Here is a 20,477-nt window from a genome sequence, read left to right as displayed (position 1 = left end):
ATCAAGAAGTTGCTGATTCCATTTGAACCCAGCGCTAGCTAGCCATTGAAATCTACCTTCAATAGGCTAAGGCGAAAGCCCAGTGGTTAGCTTCAGTAAGCTGTGCCGTGCAGCTCAAGAACCACTTCTACTCCACTAGTTGTTCATGAATAAATCTCAAGCCCGATGATCCCAACACAACTTTGTTCTCAACTGTAAATATGAAGATCAGCATCCAGGTAATACATAGATAAGCAGCTTTGACATAGTACAGACATCGAACAATGTTGCTCAGTAAACTGACATATTGAGATCTAAAGCAGAAATCAGCTGAGGTACAAATGGCTAGTGACGACGATGTCAAGAACTTCTAATGACACTACAAAGCTTAGGCCTCCAGGAATCTAATTCTCTCCCTAAGTACTTGCGCAGAGGGAACCGTCGCGCTTACAGTTACAGGAGGCTCTTTGGGTCACTCCACGGTTCAAGGAATGTCCTACTTAAAAGCTGATGATGAGAAGAACAACAGTGGTTCTTGACTTCTGATGGCGGATGGTTTCAGCGAGGTGTTCGTACCTCCAATGGTAGCATTGGAGATGTAGCGCTGGTGCTGGTCCCGCTTCTCAGTTGCTCGGATGCTGCTGACTTCAGCTCAAGCTGCTGTAGTTGATGAACGACATGAGACATCCTTGGCCGCACCGAGGGGACATGCTGGGTGCAGGCATAGACAAGGTCCACCACTTTCTGGATCACCCCTATCTCTGGTAAGTCATTGATGAGCGGGTCTAGCAGCTCTAGATGCCGGTGTGATTGGACTAGAGGCGTAGCCCATTCGAATATGGTCTGCCATCCAACAGATTCTACAGACTGCGCTGGCCGGCGACCACTGATGATTTCTAGAAGCAGCACGCCAAAGCTGTAGACGTCACTCTTTGTTGTGAGCTCATTCCTGTAGATGAACTCAGGAGCAAGGTATCCATATGTGGCGGCCTTGACAGTCCTCTCGTGCATTACTTCCCATGGCACAAACTTGGACAGGCCAACTCCCATCAGATGGGAACCGAATTCCTCGTCAAGAAGCACATTGCATGCACGGATATCACGGTGGACTACCTGGGGCTTCACCTTGTCATGCAAAAATCTGGAACGAAAACAGCACCAGTAAGTTTTTAATAATTAATGGTAGCGAATTAAATATAAGGCTGTAAGGGGCAAGGGTAACACGGAAAAAATGTCTTAGAATTAACGTTAGGATACAATTTGAAGTCATCATGTTTTAGCACAACACAAAAAACACATTCTCTCGACAAAAAACACATGGCAATCAATATTGCTGCAATCTATATAAGGCTTTAACAATCATTCTAACGAATCTGAAATTAATAAATTAATCTGAGAGAACTTCCAACATTAGAAGGGTAGAACCCTGTTGACTTATGCAATTTTTATGCTTTATTTATAACCTAACTAAAGCATAAGCGCTCCAAATAGTTTCCCACCCATAGAACATTTGCACTGTTGCAGTACAGCTGGCACTTAATGAGGACCCAAAAATACGATCATATCTCTTAAGCTGCAAATGATAAATAAATACATTGGAACTTCTAATATCTACTTTGGAATCCATGTGATATATCTTTTCTGCATGCACACCAGTCCATAGCCAGAACAAGTTTATGCATGTTTCCGTGTAAATTTCAGACATTGACTGTCGATTTGCTCTTTTAGCTAAGCCTAGTTTGGCAAGCACAACAACATGCATCGATATTATGAAAGAAGAATCTGAATTAGCAAAAACACTTGCAGCTTAGACCATACGAGCTTTATGCTTTACCAATTATTACTCCCAAAATAATTAAGAAATAATGTTTTCAAGAGTGGAACAGATAAGACACTAAATACGTGTATGTGTGTCTAGGATGACTTACGCAATCCCCTGAGCAAGCGTTGTGGCAACTATCATTCTCGTTGCCCAATCAAGGCTCCGCCCTCCTCTGGGAATATGATGCAGCCACACGTCCAACGGCCCATTGGCGACAAACTCATAGACAATAAAGCGATCACCATGATCATAACAACACCCTTTTACAGCCACTAAATTAGGGTGATAAAGCTTTGCGACTCTACTAATCTCAGAGTAGAAATCCTTCTTCCTCTGTAGGCTGGATCTCTTTAATCTCTTAATTGCCAATTTGGATCCATCTGGCAAGATCCCACTGTAGGTGCCACCCGTCTTTGCATTTCCAGGAAGCCGGTTTCCCTCACTGAAGTTCTTTGTGATTGATCGAAGTTCTTCACTGGTGAACACTTTCCAAAGCGGTGGCACTAATGCGGTGGCTGAAGTGCCGGAAGCTTCCCGCGATCTTTTCCTTTTCTTGCTTCGCCTGAAGACAAGCAGCCAGACCACGACAGCTAGAGTGGTTGAAAGGATCAAGCCGCTCACAACAATAAGGACTATGAAATACTCCTTGTGGCAGTGATCGTGGTAGCATCTATCCTCTGATACAAAGCAGCGGGTGCGAGACCGTTAGTGCAACTAGATTTGCATACCTTAAAAACAAACTACTCCCCGCAAAAAAAAAAAACCCGACTACAATAGTATAACCAAAAGAAGACTCACCGTGATTGATCATGCAGATCAGTCCATGGGACTCACCACACTTCTTCCCAGCAAGCGCGGCATGCTTACTAGTCACCAAAGAGCACATATCGCCGCTGGTGGCCTCACCGCACCGAGCACCGCTGCAGTTGGCACGCGACGGCTCACCAGGAAAGACAGTCTCGTTCCAAGAAGACGAACCATCAGACCATTTCCAGCCCGCGACACTGCTGGTGTTGTAGCGACGCCCTCCAACCCAGCACCCCCAGGAGGAGCCGGCTCCACAGAGAGACTTTGCGAAGTTTAGGTCCTGAGCTGATGATAGCGCGGCCAGGTGGGCGCTGAAGTTGCGGCAGAGGGCTTCGGATCCATCCCACGAAAGGGAGCTCGGTATGTGCCTGAAGCATTTGGCATTGTCCGGAGTGATCTGCCAGCCGTTGGGGCATGACGCTGCAGGAATGGGAATTATTGATGTTAATTACCTATTGGGGAACATGATTGGGTTGGCATCTAGATTCTAGAGGCACTTTGGACAGTTAGATTACATGTTGGGGGTGCAACATACAAGTCTGAAATACTATTTACCAAATCTCTCTTTCTTTCTTTTGCAAGGCATGACCAACTTATCCTCTCAAAAGGCTTTACCATACTGGGGCTGTAGCTGCCTTGATAACAAGAATCTACAGTGTAAGTTCTGTGCGAGATGCAGCACTACAAAATAAACGATTAGGAAACATTATACTATCTATGGATGTGCAGGTGAAGCGAAAGGAGAGCACGGTGACACTTCATAGTTGGTCGACCGGTAGCTACAGCACAACCAGCATATCAAAGAGGGCCTGTAACAAAGCGTCAAAGTTTTGCTGTTTCTATGGTGGCCGTTGCAGCAGAGATACTATCATGCCAGGCAATACCAATCGGGGCCATACAGACGAGATGAGAACATTTTGATTCCAAACGGGCCACAAGCAGGAGCGCATTCCTGCGGGAGACATGGATCTATCTATCTCGAGGAGCGAGCGAGGGAAGAGGGGAAGGGAGAAGGTTGGATACTCACGGGTTTGAGCCAGAGCGGGCGCGGCGGCGGCGGCGGCCAAGAGGAGCAGGGAGGCGAGGGGGAAGACGGCGAGGGCGAGTGCCATGGCCATGGCCGCCGCCTCCCTTGCTCTGCTCTGCTCAGGTCTCGTCGGTCACTAGTGGCGTTTCTTCCTGTTCTGTTCTCACTGGGAGTCTGGGATGGATGGGGAAGGAGGAGGAAGACAGAGGGGCGGGCCCACCGCCTTGACTACTCGCCATTAATTCTTGTGCCTACCTCTAGTTTTCAACATTTTTTTTTGTGCTTTAGAATTCCGAATATCTACTCTGCAAGAGCATCTCAACCGATGAACTATAACAGCGGAAAAAAGAGAAACTTAAACAGAGGACGAGTTACATGTGGTCATTTATCTTCAAACACTTATAATTCGTATTTCAAAATTTTAAAAAATCTGAAACAAAATTCTAGTGGTAGCCAATGACATGTACTCCCTAATACATACATGCAAAATCTCAATGCGAACCTATTTGTATTCTAGGCTACACAAAAATAACAAAATCTATAAAATAGTTAGTATTGAGATTTCACCTTTGTATACATTATTGGCTATCACTACGATTTTTTCAGAATTTTCTAAAATTGTGAAATACTATATTTTTAATCTTTTTTAAAAATAAAGGGCTACATGTAGCTTGACCTCCGTTTAGCCACTCTAAAAATACATGTGATGCATAAATTATACATTATTAAACAGTGGCTTCTACTCACTATGTAGTTTTTTGGTTTACAACATGACTTGTGCACCACTTCGAACCTTTTTCGACACTTCAAACTTCGAATTCAACAATTCAAAATTCCATTTCACTGAAACTTGACTCCAACGATACATAGATTGACATACATTTCCTAGACTCCGATGAACACTAATCATCGACTCTAACAAACATTAGACCTAGACTCCTATGAACACTAATCATCGACTTTGATGAAGACTAATCCTTGACTCCAACACACTACACACCCTACACTAGATCATCGCAGTCGTTGTCGGAGGTGCCAAACCTATTCCAGAAGACTGAGTCCAACAACTCATAGTCCGACGAGATGATGATGGTGGAGGGGCTACCCTTTGACTCGACATCTTTCTTCTTATATGAGACAAATTATAGAAAGAATATGGAATACTACTATGAAAAAAATTGTCGATGGTTTGGAGGTGGATGTTTCTAACAAGAAGAAAGGACGATGTGGAAAGCAAATTAATGTTGATCTTTCCATTATTCCCGCTATCCCACTGTACAAGAGATAAACTATAAGATCCCTTTCTTGACAATTAGGAATAAGCCCTAACTGTATAGACGATGCAAACTCAAGTACATAAGTAGGCACTCAAATTCCAGGGCCATGATACAATTTTACATCTCAATGCTTTAATTCTGAGACGATTACAAGAGATGCAGCTCCACGTTTCAGAAATATGCACAATATTGTGCATATTGATGAAAATGGTTCAACATGACGAGAAAAAATGGAATTATTACCAGGTACCAGAAGAAGATGGTCTTATAAGAGTTGTTCAAACTTCAAAGCAAAAAAAATGTATTGAAAAAGTTATGTTCCTAACTGTAATTGGTAGACCAAGGTTTGATAGTGCAAAGAATTACATTTTCATGAAAAATAGGTGTATGGCGGTTTGTCAAGGATATTCCAGTTGCAAGAAGTGAAAATAGACCAAAAGAGATATTGGAGAAAGTTTATCAAAGATAAAAGGGATATCGTGAGAGAGTTTCTCATTAACAAGGTTCTGCCAGCTATTCAAGTTGTTTGTCATGTAGAAAATGATGGACCAACAATTCTCATCCATCAAGGCAACTCTAGGCATCACATTCTTCCTAATGACCAAGCATTTGTAGAAGTTGTTGCCAATATTGGATTGGTCATCAAAATCTGATTCAACAATTAGCAAACAGTCTAGATTTGAATGCGCTTGATCTAGGGGTTATCATCTCTATACAATCTTTAACATATACAAGGAGCCCTAAAACTCTAGAAGATCTTACTGAAGGTGTGCATGAAGAGTTTGATGAATATGAAGTTCCTAAGTTCAATAGGATTTTCCTAACTCTACATGCATGCATGATTAAAGTAATGGACCATGGAGGAGAAAATGGGTATGAAACCCCTCACGTGAACAAAGAGAAATAGGTAATGTTGGGTCTGCTACCTACAAGACTTTCTTGTCCTCGTGAAGTTTATGTAAACTAGATTTAGATGTGCGCCTTGGCGCACGACCCCGTGAGACTCATGTATAGATATGAAAATGATACTAATCTTTTTAGAATTTACAAAATTAGCAAATCATAGTAAAATTACAAACATTTATATACACTCGGGAAAATATAGTATAGCAACTTATAGTTATTGATCCTGCTGAGAGCCTAAGAGCAAATAAAGCAAGGAAGTGACGCCAAAATCAGCGTCGACATACACAGTGCGGTATGCCATCATGGTATTTCAAAGTGACGACACAAAGGAAATGTAAATCTAATTAGACTTATATCAACACCACTAAAAATGAAAAGATAAATTAACCAATAGTCAATATGATGATAGAACAAAGAAAATGTAAATCTAATTAGGGCTTGCATCACTTAGAGTGAACACCACCGCAAATAAAAAGATAAATTAACAAATAAAAGAAATGAAAAAAGTTGAAGATTGACTCAAGTTCAATACAATAAAGATGCACTCATGTACCTTTTTTTGATTTTGACTTTTTTCAACATAAAACATAATTTAAATAGTGAATAAAGGAAAATAAAAATATAAACTAAAAGGCGCATGTAACGCCTGCGCCTACTCCTCCTCGTCGTCGTTGAGCACAACGAACTCCAGTATCTGCCACAACCAGTTGGCTACCGGTGGAACATACGCCGGTGCCGCCAGCGGTGGGGGTGGAGCAGCCCACGGGTTGAACGCATGTGCCACCGGCTGTGGATGTGGAGGTGGATCAGCCCACTGATTGAACGCCGGTGGTGGAGGTGGAGCAGCCCACGGGCTGAACGATGGAGGTGGAGGTGGCGGTTGCAGGGCTGAGTTATGCAGCACCCGTTGTAGGGCCTCTTCCTCCGTGAGGTCCGGCGACATGATGTCGGTGGCGAACCGGTTGGTCCACCTGCGACACGAGGAGACCGAGCTTCTCGATCTCCTCGTCAGTTATCGCCGGCGGGAGGTCGAACTGGCGGACCTCCGTCTTGGCCGCCTGCCATTCGTGGAAGATGCATGCGAAAAGGTCATCTGGCTCGTCCTTGTCTTCCTCGTTGTGGTAGGCCAGCGCGTCGTAGTCGTCGTCCTGTGGAGGCGGCTGTAGTGTTCGACAACGAGGCGGCGATGGCCTTTTTGGTGTCGCTGTCGGACGCCTCGGAGTCATGCTTCTTCGTCCCCATGGCGGTGCGGCTGCGCGCGGTGGTAGGGTGGGAGCGGAGGTGTCGGTGGTGTGGGCGATGGCAGGGACGATGATGATCGACTTTTAAAGGCCGGGCGCGCGCGAGTCACGATGCCATTGATGGCGGCGTAGAAGTCCAGCCACCGCCCGCCAGTACGCGTGCAGAAGAGGAAGCCGTGACATTGATGGCGAAGGCTGTGGTGCAGACGCGGAAGTGATAACCCGAAGCGGTGGCCGCGAAAGCGATGCGCTCGGTATAGCCCTATGACTCGCTGTCAGGCGGGCCCGTTAGAAAAACGAGCGGTCACTTGCCCGTTAGAAAAACGAGCGGTCACTTGGCACGTCTGCATAACGTCCGCCGCGACATATCTAAAGCGCAAATATACACCGCGTTTCCGTCTCCGCGAACGACCCGATCATTATGCGTCGGGCCGACGCAAACAGATTCGTCCCTTATCGAGAACGACAAACACGGCCGCGTACAGGTAATCTCGTGCCTAGCCTAGGTGTCTACACGTCGACGGAAATGACACGAACCTAACCCAACACATCGTTCTTCAAGCCAAAGAAATCATTACCCAACACCACAACCCTCGGCCCCCAAACTCGTTCACCTCCTTGATCGATTGGTGCCAACATCTCATCACGCACGTTAGTGATGGCTTCCGCGGCAGGAAGCGATGGGGCGACGAGGAGGAGGGCGGTGAGGCGGCTGAACTTTCGGGGGGTCGTGGGACGACAAGGAGGAGGCGGCGGCGGAGATCGGGAGGCTGGCGTGCTCCAAGAGCGGACGAAGCAGGTGCTCCTGGAGATCGGTGTCGTACCGATGCTCTGTCCATGCTTGTGAACGCGCGGGGGAGGGTGGAGGAGGCGCGCGGACGGCCGCGGTCAGGGCGCTGCTCGAGCTCGCCAGAGGAATGCACAGGTCAGTGACTGATTCCTACCTTAGCTTAATTAGTTAATGCTGCTGCTGTGAGTGTGCGCACGCACTTGGCTATGTTCGCTGTGCACGGAAGTGATAGTGATGCGGTCCAGCTTGCTTCCTTCATCGGAGTGAAATTCAGGCTGACCGGAATACTGAAATTGGTAAAACGAGCCTGTAAAAAGATCCCTTCACCATGGCATGCAAAAGTATTTTCTGAAGAATTCCTGAAATTTTCTGTTCATTTCAGAAGGCACTTCTAGAAAAAGAAAGATTCCAGAAGAATTTCTAAACATGCAGAATGTATTTTCCAGCTTTTCAACTTTTGGCTATTGTTTTTATACCCTCTTGGGTTAGTTAAACTTGTACGAAATATCTCCTACTACACTACAACACGATTCTAGTATCATTATTGGTTGGTGTTAGGCAGGCAGGCCACATCGTTAGTACAATATTCAGGTATCGTGTTACATTGGTGTACCTATTGAGCACTGAAACAAATGCGCAATTTGAAAGAAAGCTAAATATATGCGCAATTTGAAAGAAAGCTAAATATACTGAATGTATACTATTAATCTGAGGGCACACCTGTAGCACTCTACAATACTCACAAGTACAAGAACAGATTGTCGGCCACCAGCCCACCAACATAAGACCCTTTTGGGTGTTTAAGTACATCCCATATAGCACGATTGGACTCTAAACCAAATGAATAAATAAAATATATGTATATCCGAGAAAATTCAAATTTGCTACCAAATGTATAACCCGTATACTGGATGAATTACATTACAAATCGCACAAATGTAGTCAAATGCAAGCGATGACCAGATACTACATCTTCCAAAATCAGGAACTACATAATAAAGTGATAAAGCAAAAAAAGAGCAAATAATGGATCGGACATTCAATTTTCAACCTAAGAATGGGTGCCATCAAACTTCTTCATGTTTCTCTCCAATTTAATTACACCACTCATCACATGAAGCATTTTATCTCTGAAGAAAGGAACAATAGTGCAAGACATAAGATACCTATTTAATAAAGGAAGACAGTGTAAATTGTAACTGAAGTAACACCCAAACCTTTCTAATAGTTCTTATTTAGGGCAAAGCTAATGAGAATATGATACATCTAATTCCGGGCACTACATTACTACAAACAGAATACAACTAACAATACCTTTCTTTTTTGATACCCTACAAATCTGCATTGCATTAAGTGTTAAGAATATATACTCATTATCAGTTCTAGGAAAGTTGGTGTAAAAGCAGTTTCACAAAATATGATTGTAACTAAGAGGGTGTTCATAACAGCTTTATCAATAGTCATTGTCAGTAGTTGTTTCAGGATACCGAATTAAACCAATGCGAAGAGATATCCGTGGACATTCTTTTATTTTGTGATCGGAAGTTAAATTTATTTTGGCAAACAAAGAAATAACATGGGCACATGGCCATACTGTTTCAGTTCGACAAACCATTGGTCAAGCAACAGATAAATGATTTAAGACTTCCTTAGACAATTCATAAGACAATATAACCTGTACTTCTAGCATCTTCAGCTGCTGCAAATTATGTAGTTGGGAGGAATTGCGTCGCTCCTTCAATGCCACAGAAGTAAATGAAAGTCATTTTAAAAAGCAAGATGTTACCCAAATCACTTCATTGCTGCAAGTTCATCACAACATCATAACCTGTAAATTTATAGGAACCAAGAATCCATGTTGAAACATATAAAGCATCAAGAGGGGTGCATCTGAGAGGACAATTAACTTACAAATTCAAGCTGAGTTGTGAGCATTCTTCCAGGAGCGGTCTTTGCTCGTAGGCATTTACACAAAAAGCTTCTATACACACCTGTAACTTCACAACGAAGGGGCAATTGCTGCAGATCGAGGTTGGAGTCAGAAAGAGATGTTCAAGGAAGGATGTGAGGGAAAAAAGCACAAAAAATCAGTATTGTGGCCTGCAACCTTCATGGCGACCCATGTCCTCCACTCCAGGTCTGGACGCCGCGCTCAAGATTCCTCTGCTCCTATCCTGTGTTTTTTTTTCGAGGGCTCTCCTATCCTGTGTAAGTTGACGCGATGGTAGGCCGCCAGCCACCAGCTTGGCTTGACGTCCCCATCCGTTTGTGTGGCCACAGCTAAGCATCTCCCTCTGGTGCGGCTTGATGGGGACGACAACGCCGCACGGGGCGGAGGCGGTGCTGCTTCCGGTGAGGACGACGACGCAATATCAGGGGTTATGTTGACAAATAACATAACACATGAAAATTATTTTTTAAAAAATTTGCTCGATATTGTTTTCCATACAGGTAAATATAGTTGAGTAACTCAACTTTGGAGCTAATCATGTGCAGTACGATATATGGCTGCCACCAATTTATCCATGTTTTGTATCAACATCCACGTCACAGAAGGATACAAAAAAGATATAGACATATGAGGGTGTATGGTAAAAAATATCAAGGAGTGCTCAAGTACCATTGGAATTTCTTTAAAACAATGATAAGGAAACAATACAAATGAATCTACATTTAAATGCTTTGAATTGAAAAATTAGACATGCTACACTACATCATTTTTTATTGTCCTTCAACCTGGACCTCCTTCCCTAACTGCAAATTCTTCTTATTCTTATCATCACAACACTAAATTATAAGATGCAGATATTTTTTAGAATGGTGAAACCATACATCTTATTTAGTTGAGGACTTCATTTCTCCCGACCTTCAGTTTCTTCTTGGTATCCAAAAATCTCTCAAACTAAGGTGCATATACACCTGCAGCTGATTGCCAAGAAATACATACTCATCTAAATTCCTCTTTGCAAACCTGCAACATGACAGCACACTTACATAAATCATATAGTAAATCTGAATCTAACAAAAGAAAAGGCGTTAATGAAGTAGCTTGGGTAAACTATTAGCTCCAGATTTTTTGTCCAAGTCCCAAGCATGTACCACAAAAACTAAACTAAATCATGCCCACAAAGGACCAAGAAATAACCCTATATCGTCTTCCTTTGGTTCACAACTTGGGGTAACCTGAGTAAAGCACACAGGGTCTCAGCTACGTACAGGCCCTGCCAGGGAAAGCTTCTACCGGTTGTTGGTACAACATGGGCGCCAAATTTTTAGGATGTTGTTTCTAAGATATTCGGTCTCCCGCGGGGGTAAACAGTCTTGTATGTAGCTTTGACCCTGACATGGGTGCCAAAGGCCCAGTATGAATATAAGATATAATTGTGATGAGCGATGAAAATAGATCAATTAAGAATTTGCCGCTTAGAAACAATGTTTCTAGTATTTATGAAATTAGATGAAACATTACTTTACTGTCAAATAATTGGAAGCTTCAATTAAAAATATGCAGCAGCCATGAAACAGAGTATACAATGAAACGAATAACTCAAGAGCGAAGCAGTGATTTGTACCCTTTCTAGCAAACATGCATGTATTGCAAAAGGTAGTTCTTTTTTAGTTTTCATCACCGAGATTAAACCAACTGTACACATCAGAAATTAATGATAAGAAATCGATTGACGATAATGAGATATAGAGAAAATAGAGATTCAATGTGGCATGCAAGGCAAAGCCAAAGCCAAAGCCAAAGCCAAAGACTGGACTTTCCCAAACCATAGAAACATTAATGAAAAAAGGCATGGGATATCTTGTTTTAATGAGCTACACAGGAAACCTCTCCAATTACGATGACAAAGTAACAAAAAAAAAGCTGCAAGCCTGCAACCTGACAGCCGAAATGGGAAAAGCATATAGGAGAATTATAGAGACTATTTTGATTTATCAGAGATGGTAAAATAGTACACTCTGTGGTCATTCAAATGAACAAAATAATGGTGAACTGAACTCCATACCAGCACAAGTAGGAACTATAGCCAGAAGAACCACTTTTGCATTCCAATCATCCTAAATTTATTTTAAATGATACATATTTGCTAAATTTAGCAAAGAATAACTCCAGCAAAGAAAACAAAGACCTCTTGGAGTGCTTTGCAATACTCATATAGAGCAGAATGCCTCGAAGCTATTTTAGACTTCGCCTACAACTGCAGAGCACATCGAATTGAGTTAATTTGCTAGAGGTATATAAAATAATAAACCAATGCAAGAACATCGCAATGGCCTGTTGAGCCACTCACATCACCATAACATTTCAATACTTTGGAGAAGGTGACCGACCTGTAATGGAAACAGAGATTCTGGTGGAGCTTGCTTGCAGGTGCCCTGTAATGATCAAGAAGGTAAGTAAGAAATTACGGTTTTCAAAATTAAGCACTGACTTGTCATTTATAAATCAAATTGTCATCGTTGAAGCTATTCATCAAGAAAAGCAACCAATAAAGGGTGATAATTAGCAGATATTTAGAAGCATTGCGAAGTTTAATGATGTAACTTCACTTCAATCCTCCCTCACAGCTACAAAAGTGCACATCATATGTCATTAATCAATCTCTTAAATCTCACACAATTAGGCTTCAGTGTAAGAAAAATGGACTTCCAATCCACAACAGTGGTAGTAGGCAAAGATTAATAGGTAGACCAGGAAGACATAATCTACCTTGCTGCAACCACAAATAAATCAGGAATAAAAATAGATATACCCCATGGTGTCAGGCGATATATGTATTGCTGGTTAAAGAGCCTCTCCAGCTTGATGATCAATTCCATCAACACACACAACATATCATTATGCCAGTAGGATGATATAACTAAATATTGTTCTTCTATAAAAAAAACTATGGAAGCTTACCACCGAATTCTTTTGTGCATGCTGCAACCTTCAGAAGTATATTAACAAATTTACTCCCTAATATGTATCTCCATCTCCGTGATTTATAATAAAAGGGATGAAAAACTACTCGAAATGTGAATGTTTTCATGAGAAAATAGCGAACACTTCAAGTGGAGGAGGATCTCACCTGAAGGTTACGCCATCTGCAGGTGCCATACGAGAAGAGGAAGATGTCATGACGCCATGCAATACTTTTAGTAGAGATATCCATGGCCTCCATCCTTTATTTTTAGCTTGACAATCCTTCATAAAACTATAAAGAAAAGGAGAACGGTGGTAAACAGTACACATCAGTGTCCAGAGCTACCAATCATGTTAAAGCATAAAGAGTGATCCACTTAATATCAGCGCATAAGTATGAAAACCATTAGTTGACATATGGAAGCGAGGAAAAAAGCAGGGTATGTACATTAAACACAACTATCACCCTGTTAACTCCAGATAAGCTGCCATTTTCTCATAACTGAAGTCGGCTAATAAGGCAAACCCTCTTTGTGGACAACGTGAACCAGTAGACAGGCCAGACTACAAAAGGCCATGTGGGCATACATGTAAACATGTAGATTTCAAATTCAGAGTTCAAAATCAGTATCAATTGCTAAAATAAAATAGTTGGATGATGTTATCTCTGGGTGGAATTTCAGTTTTCCTATGGTATTTAACATATTACTTTCTAGATTTTATAAGCACCATAAGCAAAGTAGACCTTGCGAGGATATTTACAGGCTCATGACATACAGTAGTTCTAGGTGGATTGAAATACCAAGTACATTATGGAAAAATGTCCATATGTCTCTGTTTTGTGAATAACTAAACACGCTATTTAGCAAACCACTGAAACAAATCAGTTATAACAAACTTTTCGTATAGAAATAGCAGTAAACTGCGTCAAGAAAGTGTAAAGAGATAAAATGTGAACCAGGAGGTTTACTTGGATGCGCAAGTGGCCTTATTCTAAATGAATTTTCAGATAAGGGAACGAGGAACACCAACTCTGACAATAAAAACATAGAGAATCATACATCAAGATAGAAATGTGGAGTTTAAAAGATATGTAGTTCAAAGCTGATGGTGAAGAGGCAAGGTAAGGATCTCATATACCTACGGAGTGGATATAGAGAGGTCACCGGCATCGACAACTTGACCTGGCCAAGGCCAACCACCTCCACACGCTGCAGGGGACCTCTGCACCTTGCACCACAACCTTATTTGTTTTCTTTGTAGGAAAATGTTGGCCATGCCCATCGGTTTTCATCTTTTTCTTCAGACAAAGGTCTTCTCCTGCTATGTCTTCTGCCATATTTAATACTACCGGAATCTGAAATACAGTTAATAAGTAAAATGGAACCATACATCTTTTGACAGAGTATGGGAGAATCTACAAGTATTCCTATGTTGAAGATATCATACGATGCTACTAAAGGACACACAGTCACTATTTCTTACCTGGTTTGTAAATTATAAATGACCTGGAAAACCTGAATTGACTTGCAGCATATTTTTGCATTATGGTAATATCCCCTGCCAACACTATTTTTGAGTTTCTTCTGGCTGAAATTGATTAGCTTCGAAGTCACCTGTATAAGTATACCAATAATTTGATTTAGCTTTGAAATATCAAACAACCAATTATCTAGTACAGATGTTGGAGAGCTCTCACTTTTTGTCTCCTCTTTATCCTGCAGTCGGGTTCTACTTCTTGGTCTCCGCCTCATCTTCCACTTGCACACTGGATGCTGAGGACAAAGGTGACGAGGATGGATGTTCGGGATTGTGAGGCGGCGCGCTAGGGTTTTCACCCGCCGGTGCAGCCGCGCCGCCGACCAGATGCAGCGGCCGCTGCTCACCAGGAGCTCCCGCTCGTCAAGCGCTCACCCCATGGCGTTCTTCTGCTGCTCGCCCAGCGAGGCGGCCGGCATGTGGAGGAGACCCGCAGGCGGCGCGATGGGCTACTCGCCGGCGAGGCCGAGCGCAAGATCCGCTGGAGGCGCTATGGGATTTGGAGGAGGATGCGTAGGGATTGGGGAGAGGAGAGAGAGGAGGGGGTTGGGGGAGATGAGAGAGGAGAGGATTGGGGAGAGGAAAGAGTGAGGGGAAGAGATGAGATCGTGGGATTGGGTGTGGTACTGCCCAATCAGGGCCAGCTAGGATTTTCACCCACAGGGATGTGTCCTCACTGCATCCACCCAGGCAACTGACAAGATGGTCCATTTAGAAGAAGGGCCCGCGTGCAGTGACAGGTGGGTAGAACCTCACCATTTCATGTCTTGATCTAGTGGGCTGTGAAAAAATCTTAACTGAAATGGACGGATGAGATGCTTCAGTTGACAATATCCTGTGGTTAAGAAGCTGAAATCGATGTGAGCTCCCCATGGGGGGGCATCTATTATACCTTTAGATTCCTTTAAATTATAGGCAAAGATGTGCACCAAAAGTGGTTGTCTGTTGTGATCATGGTATGTGTTATGTTGTTTGTGTGTTTGAACATTCTATGTGTACTTGTTGTTTATCTGGTTGAACAAGTACGTTGTTTGTGTGTTTGATTATATATTTTATAAAAAGTTGTACCTTCAATTAATTCAGCTCACTACAAAATCCACAATAATAAAATTAGCAAAATAAAATCCTTAGATCCAAGTACGAATAGAGTATACAACCCTGATCTTACAAGAATGAATCTCTCTCTTCTCTCGGCGGTGATGGTGATGGCGGATTTAAGGATCTTGCTGCAGGGGATTTGGAATGGATCTAAGATGGGGTATTATTCTCTAGATCTCTCTGCTTTGTTCTACAGTGTGTGGCAGTGACTGTGAATGTTTTTACATCCCTGCCTCTTCACAAAATTTGATCTATTTGATCAGGAGGAGGCACACGACACGGCTAGCTGATATGGTCACTTTCGATCGTACTAGTGGTCCTTAAGTTATCATCTGTGCCTCGTGGAGTTTCTTTAATTTAGGAAGTTGCTTGGTTTGCTCCAAATCACTCAATTGTCTTCATTTTCTTCATAAAGTGTGTAGCGCCTAATAGTAACATGAGAATGCACAGTTTCTTTCTTTTCAAAATTAAATATTCTTGAGTTCGATGGCTCAAGGAGGGAGATGCCAAAATCAAGTTCTTCCATGCGATAGCCAACGAAAGAAGAACCAAGAACTTCACCCCTTCAGTTAAAGTGGGTAGTCAAATAGTGACTGATCAAGAGAGGAAAAACGAGGTTTTCACGCAAGCCATTTCAAACTTGCTAGGGAACATCCAAGTTAGAGAGCATAACATTTATTTGCATGCACTGTATATGCCTAGGGCACAACTGCAGGAGTTAAAAAATATCTTCTCAGAGGAGGAAGTCTGGAGCACTATCAAACATTTGCATCTGGACAGGGCACCGAGGCCTGATGGATTTATCAGAGCCTCTTATCAGCGTGCATGGGTTGTTATCAAGCTACATATGATGGAAGGCCTTGATGAATCTTGAAGTAGGATATGGCAGATGTTTCGCAAGGTTGAACCGCACTCTCATTACACTTATACCCAAGAAGTAGGATGCTTTAGAAATTAAGTAATAACGCCCATTGGTCTGGTTCACGGTTTCACAAAACTGTCTTCTAAGTTGGTGGAAAATTGCTTGAGAGCAAGACTGGTAGAGTTGGTTAGTACAGACCAATCGGTGTTCGTGAAGAAAAGGAGCTTTCATGATAATTTTGTACTAATCAGACACGTTGCAAGGAAGATTAATCTAAGGAGGCGGACATGTATGTTATTGAAACTCGACCTCATGCACGTGTTTGGCTCGATCTCTTAGGGATTTTTGTTTGAGGTGCTGAGAAGCATGGGGTATTGGAGAGAGGTTTATCAAGTGGATTACCTTGCTACTGTACATGGCAAACACAAGAGTATTGGTCAATCGTGTCCCGGGTACTCGTATTCATCATGCCACTACTAGGAAAACTCTTAGGCTAGCCATAGTGGTAGTATTTTAGCTAGTATCATGCACATTGGTCTCACAGAAATGCTGATGTGGCAGCTAATTAAGGAGGAGAGATGAGTTTAGAGTATCATAGGTAGATACTGTATCATAGCGCATATCACGAGAAAAATTAATGCCAAACAAATCTTGTACATCAATTTGCACTGAGATTCTAAATAGCAATAAATATAGCATAACTATGATACTACTCCATGATACTGCGCACTATAGGGATAGTATCATACACAAGTATCATATGCATGATACTACTATATGATAACTATATGCATACGTCTTTGGGAGGAAATTGGTGGAGTAAACAGAGATGTGCATGCCCCAAATCGCATAACTTGGAAATGATCTGCATCCTGGGAATATTCTGCTAAAACAAAAGTTAGATGTTATGTCATGGTAGCAGATTGGAGTATGTACAACCCAATATGGGATTCCTTTGCGCCGTTGAAATGCAAAATCTTTAGTTGGCTTGCGATTCGGTACAAACTATGGACCTCATATCACAGGGCGAGACACGGGCTACAAGACCATCCAGATGTTTGCTTCACGTGTCTTCAAGAGGAGGGTTGATCACATCCTGGCCCAAAGCTCATATGCCACGCATGTTTGGTTTTGGTGCTTGAGAAGAGTCGACTTGCAACTCAACAAAATGCAAATGTGGAGAGGGGATGGACTGAAGCACGGAAAAGGGTCAAGAGATCAGATAGAAGAAGGCTAGACACTTTGATCATTTTGGTGGCTTGGACCCTCTAGAAATAGAGTTATGTGAGTGCTACCACCACAGAGACAGTGGAGCCCTCTACTACTACTGCCTTTTCTACTGTATGGAAGCCATGTCCATAGAGACAGTGGAGCTTACAAATTGGAGGTCTTCAACCACGAAATCCATGTGAAGAGTGTGCACGAGTTTGGGGTCGCCTTCTCTATAGTGCTACAACGAGACAAATTCATGGTTGGCGGTGAAGAATTAGTGAGACTAGGTCGCTATGGACGATGATGCATGTAAGTTTTCTCATGAAAATTTCTATGTTGCATATGCACGCTAAATTGTAACAAACTCATATGCATTTTATTGTGAAAGTACATGTGAGAGATGTTACAATGTTATATATGTGTTTACTACAAGTTTTATTTTTCTTAGTTTTATTTTAGTGGTTTCAAAATGTAACGAAATTGTGTGAGTTTTGTGAAAGTAGAGGTGAGATGTTGCGATGTTTATCCGGGCGTTTCCTAGAAGTTGTGTTTTCTCAAAAACTTCAAAATGTTGCAGGCGTGATTTTAATTGAAATAGATGGTTACTATTGTTGCAAATTAACCCGCAAAGAAAAAATTTGCTTACCAACTTTTTACTTGCAACAAACACATGTTTTTAGTTGTTGTAAAGGTTATTGACTTTTTCCTATTTATTGGTGATTTTAGTGTCAACTAATTTTTTTGTTGTCTAACCACTTTTTGTAGCAATTTGAAAAAAATTGTGCGACGATTTGATGCAATAGTATATCTTTTTGCAAGCGGAGTGACTTATTTTGTTGCAATACTCCGGATGACTTACACTTGCCTGACCTACGGTGGCATTTTGCTATAAATAGTACAAATGTTAGAGGGGGGGGGAGGGAGATACCCTTTTCGTTTAAATGGAGAAGGTTACGGCAACAATTTGATTTTTTCAAATACTAGGACCTAAAAATGCAAAAGTATGTTGCGTCTAATTCTGGCCCTTGGATGGGGATCAGATGGCGTAGAGGACAACCAATTTTGGATCTCCAATCGGGCCACCAATGCCTAGCTAATCACACACACCTCTCTCTCTCTCTCTCTCTCTCTCTCAATTGCCTCGTCAATTGTCCCAACAACCGATTCTAAAATCGTGATATTGGTTAAAATCAAATCTATCGCTGCTCTTCCCCTCAAAGAAAATCTATCACCACTCTCTACTGTCCTGATTTCAAATTACTCCACATGTCAACTTCGATCAAAGCACTAGTCCCCTATTTGACACGAATTGGCCAGCCCAGACAATCCCCAATCATGGCTGCCTCGCGCACGCGCGGCCGGCAAAGGACATGTCGTGGAACCGAAGAGACCTCCGCCGCGCCTTGTGTCGCCACTCCTCTTCTTCCACGGCCGACCGACTCGACGGATCACGTTCACGTATGGCTAGTCGGCTTAATTTTGCCCAGCTAGCCTAGCGCGCGCATCATGACGTGGCCACCGCACTAGACGCACGCACCAGCTAAATGCTCGTAGTGGCCTTTTGTGCGTCCTAGCTTAGCAAAGATAGAGTGTTGCTTAGCATAGCAGCAATAAGTGTCGTGCCGGTGCTCGCGCTAGCTAGCTTTGCCGTCCGAAAGTGCAACTTCTTTTAACCTTTGGGAATCAGGGTAGATGGTTACATCTGTTTTGATTCTTAAAATTGAAATCAAAAGGAATCAAATCGCCCAAACTGAAGTTAGGTACGAGTGGCAGTGACCTCATCTCTACGTATGTTTTTGCTGGTTGGGTTCGGTTAGCAGCCTAGCGCGCGCAGCGGCAGTCGCATTCGAGAGCTGCTACGCGTTGCCCTGCTTGTTGGCCTACTTGACGGATGGATGGGAGCCGTGACAAGGAAACCCATCAAACCCAGCTCCAAAGAGTGAAATTTGGGGAACTCAAGTACGTAGCACGTAGAGGCGACCGGGTATTTGGATACACCAGCAAAATTCTCTCTTATCGTAGGTGCATTAGTTGAAGTATAGTAATATAAAGAAACGGAGAATCGCACGTTTGTAGTGTTGTACACGTAAACGGGATGAACTGTTCTATACTTCATACTATATCGTACTACTACGGATTTTCGTGGACATCACTGAAACGGTCTCAACCTTAGAGCATCTCCAGTGGCGCGAGCTTTTGTTTACGTTCGCCGGATCGAAAAATGCGTCTGGTACCACCTCCAGCAACGCGACGCATCGTGACCGGGCCGTTCGCTGTGACGCAAACCCGGCGCATATTTGTGTCTGAAATGCGTCGCGGCGGACGCGGACGCGCAAAATGTTCGCTTGCTCTCCACTGGGCCCGCCTAGCAGCGAGCCTGTATGGAGGGCATCGCTACCGCGGCCATCGCTTCCGCGGTCAGCGCTTCCGCGTCTGCGCCGCAGCCTTCGTCATTAATGTCGCGCCTGCCGCGCACTGGCGGGCGGCGGCTGGGCTTCTGCGCCGTCTTCAATGGCATTGTTTCCCGCGCGTGGCCGGCCTTAAAAATCCAGCGGCACCGTTCCTCCATCGCCCACGCCTCCACTCGCACCACCACCGCCGCAGCACCACGGGGAAGAAGAAGAACGACTTCGAGGCGTCCGGCAGCGGCACCAAGAAGGAGGAGCGGCGGGGCAGGGTGCCACTGCCCGTCAGCATGGGGAGGCTGATGCACGCGCACTGGACGCCGTGCGACACCTGGAGGGACGTGCACATGTCTGGCGGCTGGCGGCTCAGTTACCGCCGGGTGCCTGTCCCTCCGGTGCCTGCGCGCGAGCTAGATAGGACCGCCGAGATCCGACGAAGGAGGCGGTACCTGCCGCCGGACCTCTGTACCGATCCGGCGTACGCCATCGACTCCGATAGCTGGCGCACGTATCTCGTGACCGAGATGGATCGGAGGAGGAGGGCGGGCTTCGTGGGCGACAAGGACTTCCCTTTCGACCGTCCACCGGCGCCTCGTCCTC

General features: G+C 43.5%; 1 protein-coding gene across 1 annotated transcript; it reads right to left on the bottom strand.

Annotated features, from left to right (window-relative positions):
• Positions 1 to 197: 197 nt before the first annotated feature.
• On the bottom strand, positions 198 to 3,795 carry LOC124661684 (C-type lectin receptor-like tyrosine-protein kinase At1g52310). Its single transcript, XM_047199561.1, has 4 exons — positions 3,636 to 3,795; positions 2,600 to 3,028; positions 1,908 to 2,478; positions 198 to 1,120 (listed from the first exon to the last, which is right to left on the bottom strand). The coding sequence occupies exons 1-4, from the start codon at positions 3,724 to 3,726 to the stop codon at positions 538 to 540; spliced, it is 1,674 nt and encodes a 557-aa protein (XP_047055517.1). The 5' UTR covers positions 3,727 to 3,795; the 3' UTR covers positions 198 to 537.
• Between the last annotated feature and the right edge of the window lie 16,682 nt (positions 3,796 to 20,477).

The sequence above is a fragment of the Lolium rigidum genome, chromosome 6 (genome assembly GCF_022539505.1).
Source record: "Lolium rigidum isolate FL_2022 chromosome 6, APGP_CSIRO_Lrig_0.1, whole genome shotgun sequence".
Taxonomy (NCBI): domain Eukaryota; kingdom Viridiplantae; phylum Streptophyta; class Magnoliopsida; order Poales; family Poaceae; genus Lolium; species Lolium rigidum.
Note: the sequence above shows the minus strand (reverse complement) of the source record. Positions and strands in the feature narration are given on the sequence as shown.

Coding starts and splice junctions, on each gene's coding strand:
- LOC124661684 (XM_047199561.1), bottom strand. CDS start 3,726: ATGGCCATGGCACTCGCCCTCGCCGTCTTCCCCCTCGCCTCCCTGCTC. Junction 3,029..3,635: donor GCCCGCTCTGGCTCAAACCC/GTGAGTATCCAA, acceptor CCATTCCTGCAG/CGTCATGCCCCAACGGCTGG. Junction 1,121..1,907: donor ACGCTTGCTCAGGGGATTGC/GTAAGTCATCCT, acceptor TTTTCGTTCCAG/ATTTTTGCATGACAAGGTGA.